This window comes from Nannobrachium achirus, assembly GCF_963921795.1.
Source record: "Nannobrachium achirus genome assembly, chromosome: 13".
NCBI classification, from domain to species: Eukaryota; Metazoa; Chordata; class Actinopteri; order Myctophiformes; family Myctophidae; genus Nannobrachium; species Nannobrachium achirus.
Genome location: NC_137833.1, coordinates 20,058,722 through 20,077,440, shown reverse-complemented (window position 1 = coordinate 20,077,440; position 18,719 = coordinate 20,058,722). Strand labels below are relative to the sequence as shown.

At 40.6% G+C, this 18,719-nt stretch overlaps 2 protein-coding genes across 2 annotated transcripts; both read right to left on the bottom strand.

The window, feature by feature from the left end:
- Positions 1-984: 984 nt before the first annotated feature.
- On the bottom strand, positions 985-7,436 carry mlh1 (mutL homolog 1, colon cancer, nonpolyposis type 2 (E. coli)). The gene is made up of 19 exons (XM_080739973.1): positions 7,159-7,436; positions 6,476-6,566; positions 6,282-6,380; positions 5,915-5,988; positions 5,739-5,811; positions 5,554-5,645; positions 5,418-5,460; positions 4,894-4,982; positions 4,673-4,785; positions 4,383-4,476; positions 4,126-4,279; positions 3,679-4,001; positions 3,384-3,511; positions 3,114-3,222; positions 2,918-2,981; positions 2,656-2,820; positions 2,419-2,511; positions 1,689-1,802; positions 985-1,254 (listed from the first exon to the last, which is right to left on the bottom strand). The coding sequence occupies exons 1-19, from the start codon at positions 7,356-7,358 to the stop codon at positions 1,099-1,101; spliced, it is 2,274 nt and encodes a 757-aa protein (XP_080596099.1). The 5' UTR covers positions 7,359-7,436; the 3' UTR covers positions 985-1,098.
- A 1,474-nt stretch (positions 7,437-8,910) lies between these two features.
- Positions 8,911-11,279, bottom strand: LOC308297204 (DNA mismatch repair protein Mlh1-like; the record flags this gene model as incomplete). The annotated part of the gene is made up of 6 exons (XM_080740620.1): positions 10,505-11,279; positions 9,822-9,912; positions 9,628-9,726; positions 9,261-9,334; positions 9,085-9,157; positions 8,911-8,991 (listed from the first exon to the last, which is right to left on the bottom strand). Exons 1-6 carry the CDS (start codon positions 10,702-10,704, stop codon positions 8,911-8,913), a joined length of 618 nt encoding a protein of 205 aa, XP_080596746.1. The 5' UTR covers positions 10,705-11,279.
- Between the last annotated feature and the right edge of the window lie 7,440 nt (positions 11,280-18,719).

The window sequence follows — 18,719 nt, the reverse complement described above, 5'->3', positions numbered from 1 at the left end:
CCCTGCATTTTTCACATTTGCCTTTTATAGCGCCACCAGGAGGACAACTTATGAAAAACACATTCTTTGCTATTACTCCATCAGAATTTCTCCAACAATCATGCAAATCAGTATACATTATCTCTATAGTCATGTGATCAAGTCCGATCCATTTGATATTTCATATTCCATCCTAATTCATTGGCTAATATTGGCTTCCAAAGTTTGCAGGATTGCTGTTTTTGAACAAAATGCCTAGCTTCAGTAGCTTGCGATTACTGTGAAATTTGCCACACATTTCCACTAGGTCAAGGAACAAATGCTACCCTTTTCACATTGGCCTGTTATAGCGCCACCAGCAGGTAGACTTTAGCAAAACACATTTTCGGAACACAATGCCTCAAATCATGCATGCAGCGTCCGACTGCCATGAAAGGTCTAAGATTGGCGAAGAACACATGCCTCCCTTTTTACATTGGCTTATTATAACCACCAGGACGCCTGGCCTGGTGGAGACCTGCGCTCGGAAGAGCACTGCTTCTAGTTTTACTGTGGAAACCTTTTGTTTTGGGACTGGCCTGTCTGGTCTTGTCACGTTCACTTTCGAATTACTAGAACGCTTTTTATCTTGGAATAATGTTACAATAGAGATGAGTCAGAATATTTAAAAAGTAATCCTTCAGATATAACGAGATGGGTAATGTACAGGTTTAATTGTGTATTAAAGGGAATATACGTCATTTACATAAACCACTGGCACCCTATTAAATACAGTACCCTCCTAGTTACACATGTCCTGGCTAAATGGCAATGGTGTTGATTTCAGAATGCCAACTGTAATCTTGTGCAAACCAAGGATTAATTAGAGGGGCCACAGAGATCCTACTTTAAGTTATCAAAAGGCTTTGTCCCTTAAACTTACATTCATGCCCAGTTACAATTTATGGCTTCTAAAATTACTTGGAACACCAACACCTATTCTATATTGTCCATTTTTACAACAATTGTCAAACATTTGTAGAAATATTTCACAATGTTTATTTACACAATTACTTATTTTATACACAAAGTATAAAAGAAAAATAGCACCGTGACATTCAGTCAGCTTTGTCAACATATTCAACACCTCTCAAACACTTTATAGAGATCAGGTATGTTGGCAATCTGGAGCACACTGCCGTCTTCACTGAAGTGCTTTGGAGGGCTGAAGAGGTTTCGTAAAGCCTTAAAGATGATATGCTCCACCTTCCAACGCCATGAATTCATCTCGCCTTCCTGAAACAGGAATTTAAACACTTCTGATAAATGTCATGATGACGAATACCAAGTTTGTGTGCTCACATGCATTTTGCTGTTTACATATACTTGCTGCCAGGCAGAAACCTATCTCCATATTTAATATTATTTTGCTATATTTTATTTTGTTTTTTAGATTTTATTCATTTTGTTGTTGACGGTATCATGCAAAAGTAGTAAAAATAGCTGATCTACAAGCTCACAAAATAGGGATGCCAGATTGAAAGTCCTTTACGGTTTGTGGGTTTTATAAATACTTTAACACTGACACATTAAAGTATAACTACAATGGTTCCATTCCTTTCTCCATTTTCTGAAAAGTAATGGTTTTGAACATACAAAGGTTTCTGCCCGACAGTGACAATATACAATATTAAATGCGGTAGTAGAAGTAGTGCTGTTTTTCTCCATACCGTCTGCTCATCTCCAGGCCCAGTCTCCAGGATGTACTGCTTCCTGATAGAGTAGAACTGGCTGCATTCCTTACCAAAGTCTCTAAAGCACTCCTTCTCATCGTCCCAGTTCACCTGCTCAATGGCAAACAGCAGTAAGCCTTCAGACATACAGTATTCTCTCGTAATTCGGGTGACTTGGTTTGTATTGTAGATAGGGGTGAGTGATATGGTGATAAATATCGTGGAGACGATACAATGCCTCCACAATATGCCTTTTCAGAGATATCGTATATATCGTGATACAATGAGGGGGCCTTATAAAACAATCCTGTTGAATTGTTAACACAGATTCATTGCAGAATTCAATTTAAACCTGCATTTTGGTTTAAATCCATAGTTCTCAAAAGAAATGTCAAAATCTCATTCTTAACTCTGACAGTATACAAATGAAACCAAATGGATTTGGTTTCATTTGTATACTGTCAGAGTTACAGACTTGTGAGGGTCAATTTAGACCTCCCCTCCCCTGAAGGAACCCAGAGTCTCTCTGGACCCCACTTTGAGGACCACTGGTCTAAATGATCTGTTACTCCTTTTTCTTTTAGTTTGTGTTACCTTGTAGGTGGTTGTAACTTGAAAAGAATCGTGATAAGATTATGTATTGTGATACTGCTTGGAAAAATATTGTGATATCGTATTTTTCCATATCGCCCACCCCTAATTGTAGATTGACTGCAAGGAATCGTACCTCTGTGGCCAAGCGCAGGATGAACATTGGGAGGCCTTCCATAACGGGGGTGTACTTGTCAAGCAGTAACGGCAGCCCCGTTAGGTTTCCTTCCTGTAATACACAAAGCTTAGTGCCAGTTGACTAATAACGGCGAAGGCTATAATAATAGAGAATTCAGTACCTTTCCCTGCCCCATTTTTCAATATCAGTTAATTGTCTAACCAACAGACGTACAGCTCTACCATTTAAACTGACCTGGTCTATCTCCACAGAGAAGTAGTCCTCCAGCATCTCTGTTTTTTTCTTCAGGAAGTCTACAATGTACTGAGCCAGGCCCTCTTTCGGTCCGTCATCCTCCGTCCAGCCACTCTCCTCAGAGTCTAGCGCCAGCATGGCCAAATCATACAGTGGAGCGGGCTCCTAATACACAGAACCAGACGTGAGAATCACTGCATCACAAAGGTTAGATCTCTCATATACTGGCAATTTAAATAAGCTAATAAAATTGGATACTCACAGATAGTCTCAATACACCAAAATTGCCAAAGTCATAGATCAGTATTTGGTAGAAAAGCTCCTGGCTGGAATAGATAACAAAACAAAATCCAGAAATGGAAAGAATGAGATTTTCGGCAACCTGAGAGGAAGAAGACAGACACACACACACACACACACACACACACACACACACTGAACCAAGCTTTTGGACTGACCTGAGTTTGGTGGTGCTGAGTAGGTACAGTTTGGTATGATGTTGGATGAGAGTCCACTGGGGATCGACACAACCCACAAACGAGTGATTCTGGAGCATCTCTTGAAGACCTGAGGGAATAGAAAACACATGCAATTTCTGTTATCATTTAATGTACTATATACTATATGTACTTACTATACTTTATATTTTGTAAATCGTCGGATCAGAACGGCATACATTTCTGACAAAAAGAAGAAAAAATAAATGTGAAGGAACACTGTCAAATTACCTTTGTGTGTTTTCTCAGTGATCTCAGTTCTGAGCTCTTTGACACTCATCAGCTTGATGGTTCTTCTCCTGGGTGTCGCTGCAGCGGTCAGGTCTTCCTGTTCCTCTGGTCCTGTCCTGGGACGCTTCCTGTGTTTGAATACAAGATACTCTGAATGTGCAATGTCTTACTGTGTTACAACATTATAAAACTTCTACATTATAAATAACATTTGACTGAGTTAAGCCATAATCTTCAGTCCACGGTTCTGACAATAACACACAGAAGATCACACAACTTTGCAATCTGGCAATACCTGGTAAGATCTGGATTGGAGATGCTGGTTTCAGTGCCATCTTGTGGATCCCCCACCTCCTGCTCCGTCGCAGCCTCCAGCATCTCTGCATCCTCCATCTCATCCACATCGATGGACCCGGCCTCCCCGCTGCTTGTACCAGACGATTTGGTGACAGGCACGGCTGTTTTCTCCTTTGGCTGGAGGAAGGCATCCAGCTTCTGAGCTCGACAGTCGGTCCTCACCATCTGATGCGCGTAGACTCGCTCACCAGATTCAGACGTGGTGCTGGAAGAGGGCTTCATCTCACTGCTGGCGGAGACTGACAGCCCTGGCAACAAGGTCTGCACACAGAATAGAGCAGGATCTCTGGTATCATACACCTTTCACGTTTAATGAAAGAGATTGTTGGAAGATTGAAAGACTAACGTCTGTGCTTTTGTACCTGTATCACTAGTCATGCCATACCTGTGTGAAATACGTGCGGGAGAAGTTGGAGCCCAGCAGTTTGCTCTCGACGTGCTTCTGAACACTCTCAATGATGCAGTCTTCATGCAAAAAGTGCACCTCGTGTTTTGTGGGATGGACGTTCACATCGATGTTATGCGGGGCAATCTCAAGGCTATGGCAGTACAAAAAAGGTAGGTAAATGGTAAACGCAAATGGCATTTAACAGCAATGTCCTCTATTGAGGAATATAAAATGATACCTATAGTTGGATTTACCTTAGATATAGAAAAGGGTGGGTGTTCTTGGGTAGGTAAGCAGCGTAAACCGTCTCAATGGCTTTCTTCAAGGCACTTGATTCCACCAGACGATCTGCGGGAGGGAGACCACTTAAAACCATGTGTACATCTGTGTACATCTACAAGCTCACTGTTTTGTGAGCTTGTAGATATATTTTCGATATTTGCCGTACAATGAAGTGCATAGGGCTTAGGTAGGTGGTAAACAAAATGTAATGTTATCTACAATATTATAAGATTCTGACAATGTGACTGACTGTTCTACATACGATTGATGAAGAGGATGAGAATGCATTTCTTGACAGAGTAGTTTGCGTTGGAGATATAGCCTTTCAGCTTGTAGGCCAGTTTCTGATCCTCGCAGCCCACTTCGATCAGCTCCCTGGGAACATATACCACCACGTCAACGTTATTCACGTTATATCTGAAAGCAGTTAATACTGAACAGTACATCAGAGCAGAGCATGGGCTTCTCTTGTTTGATTTGTACCTGCTGACTGCATTGCCAAATACCCCACGAATATTATCCAGAATTGATGCGTTGGGTAAGGTCCTGACATCTGCCACAGTCTCACCTTGCTGAAGAAAAAGAGAAAGACAAGACTAAATTGAAGCTCAGAAAATGAAGTCTAAAGGAAAGCCCTAAGCCCATTCTCTCAGTATTTTCTAGTAATGCTGATCAATAATAGTCCACAGTAGTTGAGGGAGATCCAGTATACAAACACATATTTTGGGCTCCTTTGTATTTACCTTTTGTAACTTATTGTTTTCCGACCTTTGGGACACGGTTGGGCTATGATCAAATTTGTCTTGACTTGACAATTTGGCATCTTGGATAGCTTTGATAGGACAGGATATGCGTTATTTCCAACCACATGAACCACAGCTCAGCTGGTCCCTGTACTGGGCATGTGAACATTCTGCAAATATTCGCAGATCTACAAGCTTGTAGAGTGGCTATTTTCACTATTTGATGTACAACGAAGTATACAGAATTTAATAGGTCTATCTCACCTTTTTGACGGAAAAGCTCTTCCCAGAGTTGTGTATGGCATACCTGTAAAACATTATTTGTGAATTAACAGAGACAACTCAAATGAGAAGAATGAGCCAGTTAATAAACTCAAAGAGAAACGCCAGGCAGACAGACCTGCTGACCACCTCTACAATCCTGCCATACTCCTCACTGGGGCTCTTCAAGGCTTTCCTCCTGGTGGGCACATTATAGAACAGGTCCTCCGCCTGCAGGATTGATATCCTTATATTAATATGCTTAAAGTACAGTACATGCAGTACATCCGTCTCTGCAACAGCACGTGTGATCAATGAACTTACAAGGATCTGTGTCCCCTGATTCCCGGCACAGGGCTTAGGAGGGCTTTTGAGTTTCCCATCACTGTAGTTGGCTCTGAGTAACGACAGGAACAATTATGACTCATGACAGGAGCAGACAGAACAACAGCTTGCTCTGTGCAAGAGGAGTGATGAAACATGTGGATCTAGTACTGTACCTGTATGCACACTTGGCATCCGCTGTTTTAGTGGTTATTGTCACATGAGCAACATGACTTATACTGGCCAGTGCCTACAAAAAAGGTACAGCGACACAAATAAATGAGGTGCATTAACCATGAATGTATACAGTATATCCAGTGGTGGAAGAAGTCATCTTTTACTTAAATTAAGTAAAAGAATCATACCTAGTGTGAAGGGAGCAGTGCTATTTATGAGTTAATGTCATTAAAAGTATTGTTACTTGAGTAAAATGTACTTACAGTACAAAACAAACACTCATTATATATAATGGCCTGGGTTGATGTTTAAGTATAGTGCTTGAATAAATGTAAATAGTTACTTTCCACTCATTTTATAGCCTACCTCCCCTCTGAAACCGTATGTTGAAATGGCTGTAAGGTCCTGGAACGTCTGAAGTTTGCTGGTGGTGAACCGTTCACAGACTATTTCCATGTCTTCTTTCTGATTTGACATAAGACACCGGTTAATTGGTGAGTGACTCAAACAGTACCACTACCAGAGATAAACATGAACGATAACACTGCGGTCTGACCTACCCTGATGCCAGTGCCATTGTCTTGTATCTGAATGAGCTTCAGTCCTCCCTCTTTTACGGTCACCTGAATGTTGGTTGACTTGGCATCTAAACTGTGACACACAAACACAAGTGGGATGTATATGGTTTTCAACCATCTTCACATCAAGGTCCATTATTTATTCAGCTGACCATCATTTGATGAGATTTAGCCTCTCAGACCCAAAACATACTGTAGAATATGTTGTGTTTTGTGTCAGAAGAGATAACTGGCAAACATTGATCAAATAACAATTCATCTGTATACTATACTTGTTTATTTAGACTTGTAAATTAAGTAATGCCAATGTTTAACAATAATTTGACTCTTGGGAGCGTAAAATGAAACCAAATCTCCATTTGGTTACCATTACCAACTGTCCATCATTTAGCTGGGAACCACCTGGAACCCCCTCACTGGTGAGAACCACTGAGTAACGAAACAGCCTGTCACATGTATCCCTATGATTCCTAGTAATAAAATACTCTGAGAGCATGCAAATGTAACCAAATGGACCTGTGAACGGTGGATCGGGTCCATTTGGTTACATTTGTACCCTCTCAGAGAAATAACACTCGAGAATTAGTTAGCATGTGTACACTGTCTGTACTGCAAGGTTAACTTTAGCTTATGTAAAAAGGGTAAACGAGGGATTTTAGGGTTACCAGTTCTCCAGCATCTCTTTGATCGCGTTAGCAGGACGTTGGATGACCTCTCCAGCAGCAATCCGATTGACAACCGTTTCATCCAGCCTCCGTATAACTCCTGCCATGTTCACAGTACTGTCTGCAACAAGGTAAATAAACAACCTACAAACGTAATATGATGGCGAAATCAGATGGGCTGGCGATGTACTTCGCAACATACAACTAACTTTAAATGTATGTTTACGACTGCACCCTTTCCCTAGAATGTATAACTACAACAACAACCGTCAACACAGCATGGGTACCATTATGGGTACGCGCCATTGAGGTGACGCGCGGGAGAAGGGGGGAACATGCCACACCTCCTCTCGTGCCTCATTGGTTGCCGGCTGTGGAAGAGAGGCGGGCTCTGCAGCTAAATGAAATGATTGGCGGATATTCTTCTTCTTGTAGTAAGTTATTTATTTATTTACTTTCTGTGGTGGGTGGCGTGTGAAGATGCAGAGGGCCACCTGGCGGAGCGAGGTGTATCACGTCACGTTGACATTTCTGGTATGTCACTTTCCCTATGGAAAATCCCTCTCAAACACCAAACATCTGGTCTTCATTTAATGTCAATATCGCTATATAGGCTACACGGTCCACCCATAAAATTATCTCTAACTCTTGTGTCTCAATGTTCAAAGAATTGGCATCAATGGCATGTAAAGTAAAAGTACAGAATAAAGACAAAATCTGGATGTATTATCACTGTGGTATGATCACAACAAGATTACTTCAACATACAGTTTTGTTCACAAATCTATCTGAAGTGGCAGTTTTCACATTATATCTGTCTGCTGCTCTGTGTGTGGATCCATGAGAACTGATCATTCTACTATGATGATGATCAAATGTTATTTGATTATGTGTCTATATAATCTTATTCCTTTGAAATTGACATTTCATTTGAACATATAGGCTAAGGCCAATAAGGCTAAACACTATTATAAAAATACAATATATATTTTTTTTCTTAGAGTCTTCCTTGTTCCTTAATGCATAAAACATGCACTGATATAGGCCTAACTTTTAGCAATGCAGGTCAGTCAGTGTGGTATCATGTAGGCTACCTATAAGCTATAAAACTCTATGTCATGTAGGCTACACACACAAGCACACACATCTGCAAGTTCAACTATGAGAACAGTGTCTGTGTTACCAGATAAAACCATAAAGTCTATCTGAAGAAAAAGAAGATCAGAAAATGAAGGAAAGTCCTAAGCCCATTCTCTCTGTATTTTCTAGTAATGCTGATCAATAATAGTCCACAGTAGTTGAGGGAGACCCAGTATTGTTTGGACAAAAACCCTTCTTTCTGTCTGTCTGTCTGTCTGTCTGTCTGTCTGTCTGTCTGTCTGTCTGTCTGTCTGTCTGTCTGTCTGTCTGTCAGGCCTATAAGCCTGGATAGAATGCTGAAAAGAGTTTGTCCACGAGGTGGCGCTATTAAATAGCCAAAATGTGGTTATATCATTACCAGAATGAACTCGAGCTGAACTCAAAGCTGGGGACCGTCCTGGCCTGGGGACCATCAGAGTAGTGTGCTATAGTTACATGTAATTGCTTGTCCTTGACATGTTTCACAAGAACTTTGCAATAAAGAACATATTTTTTGATTGACATGGTTGATTAGAATGGTGTGTGTAGGTTTAGGCTACATATCCTCCTAGATGCTTTCTTATCAGTTCTTTACTGAGGCCTGGCTTTGTTTGTCTGCTCAAGCTGTTTCTTTCACACAATCCTGCCATACTCCTCACTGGGGCTCTTCAAGGCTTTCCTCCTGGTGGGCACATTATAGAACAGGTCCTCCGCCTGCAGGATTGATATCCTTATATTAATATGCTTAAAGTACAGTACATGCAGTACATCCGTCTCTGCAACAGCACGTGTGATCAATGAACTTACAAGGATCTGTGTCCCCTGATTCCCGGCACAGGGCTTAGGAGGGCTTTTGAGTTTCCCATCACTGTAGTTGGCTCTGAGTAACGACAGGAACAATTATGACTCATGACAGGAGCAGACAGAACAACAGCTTGCTCTGTGCAAGAGGAGTGATGAAACATGTGGATCTAGTACTGTACCTGTATGCACACTTGGCATCCGCTGTTTTAGTGGTTATTGTCACATGAGCAACATGACTTATACTGGCCAGTGCCTACAAAAAAGGTACAGCGACACAAATAAATGAGGTGCATTAACCATGAATGTATACAGTATATCCAGTGGTGGAAGAAGTCATCTTTTACTTAAATTAAGTAAAAGAATCATACCTAGTGTGAAGGGAGCAGTGCTATTTATGAGTTAATGTCATTAAAAGTATTGTTACTTGAGTAAAATGTACTTACAGTACAAAACAAACACTCATTATATATAATGGCCTGGGTTGATGTTTAAGTATAGTGCTTGAATAAATGTAAATAGTTACTTTCCACTCATTTTATAGCCTACCTCCCCTCTGAAACCGTATGTTGAAATGGCTGTAAGGTCCTGGAACGTCTGAAGTTTGCTGGTGGTGAACCGTTCACAGACTATTTCCATGTCTTCTTTCTGATTTGACATAAGACACCGGTTAATTGGTGAGTGACTCAAACAGTACCACTACCAGAGATAAACATGAACGATAACACTGCGGTCTGACCTACCCTGATGCCAGTGCCATTGTCTTGTATCTGAATGAGCTTCAGTCCTCCCTCTTTTACGGTCACCTGAATGTTGGTTGACTTGGCATCTAAACTGTGACACACAAACACAAGTGGGATGTATATGGTTTTCAACCATCTTCACATCAAGGTCCATTATTTATTCAGCTGACCATCATTTGATGAGATTTAGCCTCTCAGACCCAAAACATACTGTAGAATATGTTGTGTTTTGTGTCAGAAGAGATAACTGGCAAACATTGATCAAATAACAATTCATCTGTATACTATACTTGTTTATTTAGACTTGTAAATTAAGTAATGCCAATGTTTAACAATAATTTGACTCTTGGGAGCGTAAAATGAAACCAAATCTCCATTTGGTTACCATTACCAACTGTCCATCATTTAGCTGGGAACCACCTGGAACCCCCTCACTGGTGAGAACCACTGAGTAACGAAACAGCCTGTCACATGTATCCCTATGATTCCTAGTAATAAAATACTCTGAGAGCATGCAAATGTAACCAAATGGACCTGTGAACGGTGGATCGGGTCCATTTGGTTACATTTGTACCCTCTCAGAGAAATAACACTCGAGAATTAGTTAGCATGTGTACACTGTCTGTACTGCAAGGTTAACTTTAGCTTATGTAAAAAGGGTAAACGAGGGATTTTAGGGTTACCAGTTCTCCAGCATCTCTTTGATCGCGTTAGCAGGACGTTGGATGACCTCTCCAGCAGCAATCCGATTGACAACCGTTTCATCCAGCCTCCGTATAACTCCTGCCATGTTCACAGTACTGTCTGCAACAAGGTAAATAAACAACCTACAAACGTAATATGATGGCGAAATCAGATGGGCTGGCGATGTACTTCGCAACATACAACTAACTTTAAATGTATGTTTACGACTGCACCCTTTCCCTAGAATGTATAACTACAACAACAACCGTCAACACAGCATGGGTACCATTATGGGTACGCGCCATTGAGGTGACGCGCGGGAGAAGGGGGGAACATGCCACACCTCCTCTCGTGCCTCATTGGTTGCCGGCTGTGGAAGAGAGGCGGGCTCTGCAGCTAAATGAAATGATTGGCGGATATTCTTCTTCTTGTAGTAAGTTATTTATTTATTTACTTTCTGTGGTGGGTGGCGTGTGAAGATGCAGAGGGCCACCTGGCGGAGCGAGGTGTATCACGTCACGTTGACATTTCTGGTATGTCACTTTCCCTATGGAAAATCCCTCTCAAACACCAAACATCTGGTCTTCATTTAATGTCAATATCGCTATATAGGCTACACGGTCCACCCATAAAATTATCTCTAACTCTTGTGTCTCAATGTTCAAAGAATTGGCATCAATGGCATGTAAAGTAAAAGTACAGAATAAAGACAAAATCTGGATGTATTATCACTGTGGTATGATCACAACAAGATTACTTCAACATACAGTTTTGTTCACAAATCTATCTGAAGTGGCAGTTTTCACATTATATCTGTCTGCTGCTCTGTGTGTGGATCCATGAGAACTGATCATTCTACTATGATGATGATCAAATGTTATTTGATTATGTGTCTATATAATCTTATTCCTTTGAAATTGACATTTCATTTGAACATATAGGCTAAGGCCAATAAGGCTAAACACTATTATAAAAATACAATATATATTTTTTTTCTTAGAGTCTTCCTTGTTCCTTAATGCATAAAACATGCACTGATATAGGCCTAACTTTTAGCAATGCAGGTCAGTCAGTGTGGTATCATGTAGGCTACCTATAAGCTATAAAACTCTATGTCATGTAGGCTACACACACAAGCACACACATCTGCAAGTTCAACTATGAGAACAGTGTCTGTGTTACCAGATAAAACCATAAAGTCTATCTGAAGAAAAAGAAGATCAGAAAATGAAGGAAAGTCCTAAGCCCATTCTCTCTGTATTTTCTAGTAATGCTGATCAATAATAGTCCACAGTAGTTGAGGGAGACCCAGTATTGTTTGGACAAAAACCCTTCTTTCTGTCTGTCTGTCTGTCTGTCTGTCTGTCTGTCTGTCAGGCCTATAAGCCTGGATAGAATGCTGAAAAGAGTTTGTCCACGAGGTGGCGCTATTAAATAGCCAAAATGTGGTTATATCATTACCAGAATGAACTCGAGCTGAACTCAAAGCTGGGGACCGTCCTGGCCTGGGGACCATCAGAGTAGTGTGCTATAGTTACATGTAATTGCTTGTCCTTGACATGTTTCACAAGAACTTTGCAATAAAGAACATATTTTTTGATTGACATGGTTGATTAGAATGGTGTGTGTAGGTTTAGGCTACATATCCTCCTAGATGCTTTCTTATCAGTTCTTTACTGAGGCCTGGCTTTGTTTGTCTGCTCAAGCTGTTTCTTTCACACACACACACACACACACACACACACACACACACACACACACACACACACACACACACACACACACACACACACACACACACACACACACAGTCCACATCCATCATGTTAGGGGAATGAAACCCTAGGCTGATTTATCAGTTCTTAATCTTTACTTTACCTGCTCCAGATGTTTCTTTCACAAACAGGCCAACATCCATCATGGGAAAAGGGAATGAATGTTCTCCTGTGCAGGATAGACACTACAGATCAGAAAGATGTTTTTAAAAATGGCAGGCTGACCTCATAAACACTCTCTGTGATGTAAGCAAAGTAGCTGCAGCTAATACCATAATGGGTGTGTTAGATTTAGATGTGCCAATGTGCAAGTATTGACAGCAGTCAACTTGTATTGTCAATGTTTCCACACCGGCGCACCTAAATCTTCTTACACCAATTATATTTAATAGCTGCAACTGTGTTGCTTATGATTAAATCACAGTGAGAGTCCGGTCAGGGAGGATATGTCAGTCTGCCATGCATGTTTTTACCCTTCTGTAATTTTTCACTTTCACCACAGGACAACAAACTACACAATCAGCCTAGGGCTTCATATCCATTTTATGGCCATGAGTGGTTTCGCAAACTGTACAATACCATACCACATTGTCTAAAATACACTAGATACATACAAAATGTATGTATCTAGATACATAGAAAATGTGAAGGTAAAGGTACTTTAACATCTTTCTTTCTCACAGGATAGTTCCCATGCATTCTCTACAGTAGAGAATAGAGATATCCTCAATTTATCAGGCTGCATCTCCAGGATTCAGTGCCTCCAGGTAGATAGTGTTTCTGTAGTGTAGAAATGTCGCAGCCTGGCCAGAGGTATCCACCAACCGAAGCCACCTACAGCCACACATAGATGGAATGTTTAGTGTTAGTTAAGCTTAGAATTTTGAAAGGATATGTTGGTGTTGCAATGACTCCACGCCAAGGCCAGTCATAGTAGACCAGGATAGTTATGTCCAACCTGCCATACTTGATCTTGTCTCCTGCGTCTTTTGAGGTAAACCTTCCTCTCTAGGTCTTGAACCATTCAGTGAACTTCACCCCACTGACAATGTTATAAAAATTAAACTAACTATTTTTTGTATCTGGTTAACACACACACACACACACACACGCGCACGCACGCACGCACGCACGCACGCACGCACGCACACACACGCACACACACCCTCCTTTAGACGGTTCTGAGGAGTCCCACTATAAAAAGGGAGTATCATTACTATAACATCCTGAAAAAAAGGAAAGAAAAATGATAATCCTCAATTTTATTCTGATGCATGCTTGATGTTTAACTCATTCTGTGCCAGATGCCAAAATGGCTCCAAGGTAGCTGTGCCGAGATTTTGTATGTTTTTCTTTACTATGCAATGAAAAAAAAAGATTTTTTTTTTATAATTTTTTTCCCCCACAGAAACAGACACAGTTGTTGTGAATCGGTGGCAAAAAGAATTTTGGCAATTGGACAAATGGTTCCAGAGATAGAGCTGTTTGAATGAAAAAAAGTGTCCATCCACTAGAATGGACACACATGAACACACATTTTCTCAATCAGCTAAACGAGGGAGCGAACACACAAACAGAGAAAAGCATCTCTCTGATCTCAGGTCATTTTGACATCTTTAGAAAAAAAAAAAAATGTTTTTTTTTTTTTTTTTTTTTTTTTTTATGTAAAAAACACAAAAACCGTCATAAGCCATCATTGGCACACAGGGCTATTGGAAAAAAATATAATGGCACATAATGTTATGCACATAATGTTATTCATAATCTTGCACTCGTCCTCTTTGAGGATTCCCGGCCTATCCTGAATTGGCAGCGCCATAAGACTATACTAGACTAGAGCATCTAGTATCATCTACTTTTGGTGACTGGATACTGCAGTTTAGGAAGACAGCTTTTGGCAAAACGTTCAATAATAATTCATTTCTCATATTTAGCAATCTACTTACCGGTACTTGGCATTGCAATTTCGGGCATGTAATTTTCTTTCTTCTTTTTTTGTAGCAGATCTATAAGCTCACAACCTGCCATGTTACAACATGTGAGCTTGTAGATTGGCTATTCTGGAAATAATTTAGAAATGTTTTGTGGTTAATTGCTGAAGTGGTTAACTTAAGCACCTTTTTTCAGCTGCACTCAGACATTTACAGAGAAAGGCAAGAGATATTAGAATGAAGACAGGCACATTATTATTTTAGCTTTTGAATTATTACAACCAGATGTGTGTGCTATCTCTCTCTCTCTGACGTCAGTCGCTCATTCTGAATTTGCTCCACTTCTCCCCTTGGCTGAGAGCAGACCAGATTCCCTGGACATGTAGGGGAATGTGAGGTATCATGCTCAGTCTGTGCATGACTCATTGCATTCCACTGCAACCACAGTGTCTTAAGGCTCTGGTGCAGGACATGCCACAGGATAATGATACAATGGAAACAATAGAGGTCAGGCATGTAAAAATACAAGTTCAAGGCAAGAGGAGTGGTGAAAGGTAAACCACGGTCATTGAAGTCATACCTTCATAAGATCTTTACTGAAAGGCTGCTGCTCATAGAATACGTAAACATTTGCACTTTAAAAGTACAGACGAAACTGTAAACAGTGCCTTCGTGGAATGCTATTAACCAGCATGGCTCCAGGAGTGAGGGATGATGAAACTGGTTATGTCTCTCACCGGTCAGTCAATGCCTCTTCTTGCCTCTGCTCCTCTGCTCTTCTTTCTTCACTGCCTCCACTTAAATAACAATTTACAATTCAGGCATTTAGCAGACGCTCTTAATCCAGAGTGATTTACAATAAGCAAGGACAGCACAAGGTAATACATCAAATGCATAGAAATAGTCATCTAAAAACATACCGTAGAACAAGGAACAAGGATTGAACCAATAAAATAAAAAACAATCAAAACATCAATAATCTGTATATCGAAGCTAAACACACTATAGCTTTGATGTACGATAGGATGCCAAGTCGAAATAGGCCTATATAAAGGTCTATATAAAAATGCCTGCAACTGTACAATAACTGAGACTGAGATACCAGCTTTTAAAGACACCTGTAACACACACACACACGCACACGCACACACACACACACAACAATTATTAAGGTCTGCACTGCTGCAAGATGCCCCCCCAATGCAGATCGAAAGAGTGGCATCCACATCCAGCCAATTGCACTCTTAAATGCAACAATCTCTGCAGCATTCTCTATGAGTTGTGTTGATATTATGGGTACCAATGCATAAGTACAGTATAATCCCATTGAATTGGGACCTATCAGTTTGTGTTGGTGCAGAGTACTCTCACCTTCATGTTAATGTCTGCTACTTTCTCCACCAACAAGGTGATGATCTCAGGCTGACCCAGGCTTGCAAGTGCAACCTCTGACATGGCTGGGTTGCCATTGGCATCAGTGTTGTTTACTTATCATGGAGAGTTGGTTGAGAAGTTTCTCCCTCCTTCCTTGCCTCATCAAACTCAATACCACTTGTTTCTCCCCTTAATGTTGATACCTTAATGCCTGATTTACTTGGTTTTGCAATGCATTGTGTCCCACACCAAAGATGTCCGATCTACAAGCTCACAATGTGTCTCAGTGGGACACGTTCTGACCTTGTAGATCAGCAATTTTCGACACCAGCATGCAGCTAAAGTAAGTCAGGCCTTAAGTTGGAGCCTGGCTGCCTGAGTACAATCAAGTAACCACAGCCCACATTTTAAGTCTGGCATTCCCATCATTAAGAGCTCAGACATTGTGCAATATAGATTCATGATTTGTCATTTAATCTTTTCGATGTTTAAACTTGCCAACTGATTTCGCCTTCCTAAACTACATGGACTTACTGTGCCTCGTGATCAATCTAATACTGATTCCAGATGTACAGTAGGTTCAGCAATAGCCCCTTTTCGGCTTTTCCTTTTTCTCACTTCCTCTTCCTTTTTCCACTGACGCTACACCTCCTCCTGTTCTCTCCTCACAGTACAGTACTACAGAAGCCCTAGATACATGTCACAACAAAACATAACACTCGTTTCCAAGTTGTGCTTAAAGGCAAATCAACAGCTAGGTTTTCAGTAGCTCTTTTGGTTAAAGTTGCACAACAAGCTCACACAATGATGAGATTGTTCCACCCTTCACTGACAGACTTGTGAAAGACCTGTTTCAAGTAATTATATTTGAAGCTGCAATTCATAGCTTGCTTTAGTGAACAAAACATTATTTTGACCAATCTGTATGTGTATGGTGTAGTTAGAGTATGTTAATAAAACACAACTGCGGTGATTGGAAATAATCCCTGTGCCCTGACATTTTTTAAGATATCTTGGGGGTCCTTTTGCCTTTATTGATAGATCACAGCAGTCTGACAGGAAATGGGGAGAGAGAGACGGGGAATGACACGCAGCAGCAAAGGTTGTCGGGGATCAAGAGCAGAACCTGCGACACACCACCAGGTCGCATCAGCAGCCTAGGTGCCTGGATCTCCACCCCAGCCGTCCAGGCCAAATGGAAGTAACTTAACATCTCAAATTTGCTCTCCATAACCGTTACACCTCAAAGTAAAAAATCATTGAAAGTCACATGCAGCTTCAATGCGTTCTAATAATAAAATGTGACAAATGTTTAAGAAAACTGATGAAGCCTGATAGCTAAATTCATGGTTCAAACCAATGTATTGTTCATTTATTTGACTGTAGTAGTATTTCACTATACTGTAAACAGGAACACACATACACGTTGCTGTGGCCAGAGCATGTACAGTACTATACAAATTAAACCATTTAAACCCTTAAATACTTCATTGACAGGCGTCCCCCTGGGCTTTGTACCAGGTCCTTTCCTTTTACCCCCTCTACTCCAAATCTCTTTGCTGAAAATAGCCAGTCTACAAGCTCAGGTCTCACATGAACCCTAGCATCAGAATATGCTAGGGTGTATGTGATTAACCACACTTTCGCTAAGATTGCTAATGCTATTGACAGTGACAGTGATTATCAAGATGTTTTGTGGCCTGTTGCAACTTGTTTAATCCCACATTCAAGCCCAACACTCACCTGGTCCCACCCAGCTACTTTTAGGTTTAATTTCTAATTGTCAGCTATGTTCTATTATTTTTATTATTTTGTTTGCCCTGTTCTTCATGTTCTGGATGTTGGGATCTGTGTTGTTGGCATTAGTTTTATTATTTGGGGATTTAATATTGGTACTTATGAACATGGGAACCGTTTTTACATACAGGTGACATGTAATTAACCACTTAAACCGCAGCATCCGTATTCTGCGTAAAACTCTGCAGAAAACAGCAGATAGATCACCATACTCCTTACTTTAATGGTACTCCACTCTGATGAGGTGACCTCACCTTAACAAAAAAGAAACAATAAAAAGAAATCCTTTGTTAGTACCATAGACTGTAGGTTAGTACTGTGGCTGTGTAATCAAACACTGTGTGTAATCAGTTCCCCTATGTTTGTTCGATGCAAACATGCATGGCTGAAAAGGTATTGGGATGAGGAAGGGTTAAAGTGAAATACTACTGTTTATAATAGCTCACGTTTCATATCACTGCCTCCAGGGTTGTGCTAAGGGTTACGAAGCTGAACAAGCAGCCTAAGCACACAGTGCTGTTCAAGATTCAAGATCTTTATGGTTACAATTCATATTATTCAAGTACTCAAGACTAAGAGTCAAATACTTTGGTTTCCGGTTCCTCAACATTGTAGATGCAATTGCAACAATAACAAAGAGGTATTTATAGAATAACAACAGAGTCAGACTACTGACTAAGTAGAAGGTGGAAGAAATGTAGCCTATGTGCGTACAGCACTATGTGTATTTATTACTGAGATCCTCAGGACTCAGGAGTACGATTTTTTTCCTATGCTATATAGTTGCAGTGAAGCAACAATAGTATACTATACTTAAACCGGGTATACATACTACAACATATACGTAATGTATTCCCCCTGCTACTTTGTGTGCTCTGGGTGGGGCCTAAAGAAGGAACAATGAGGAATTGTCTCCAAGATGTATCACTTCCTTTACTGTAGTTACATCAGACTGCATCCTGAGTTGACTATTTTTATGTGGAGTCGCTCTTAAAGGGGGAATGGCAGTTAACTTAGGTTAACTAGGGTCCTGGTTCAATGATACATACCTCTGATTTATTTTTTAAACTAGGACTGTTTAGACACTCGCTGTACTTACATAGAATCCTGTGTATATTGATTCTGGCTTGTGATCTTTAAGTCAAAGGCAACACAATGCGTTGCCTATAGAACCTGAAGAGAAACAAAGTGAGCAAAAGTATAATGTTACTTTTCCTTCCTGATGGTGTATCTTTTTTGCCAGGAGTGTTACTTCTGGCCTTTCAAACTTTGCCCTGGGCTTGGTCTCTTTGTGCCGATCCGATGCTCTGTATGCGTTTAAGGGTTCATCTTTCACA

Coding starts and splice junctions, on each gene's coding strand:
- mlh1 (XM_080739973.1), bottom strand. CDS start 7,358: ATGTTGCGAAGTACATCGCCAGCCCATCTGATTTCGCCATCATATTAC. Junction 6,381..6,475: donor ACAATGGCACTGGCATCAGG/GTAGGTCAGACC, acceptor ATGTCAAATCAG/AAAGAAGACATGGAAATAGT. Junction 4,002..4,125: donor CCCGCACGTATTTCACACAG/GTATGGCATGAC, acceptor TTCTGTGTGCAG/ACCTTGTTGCCAGGGCTGTC.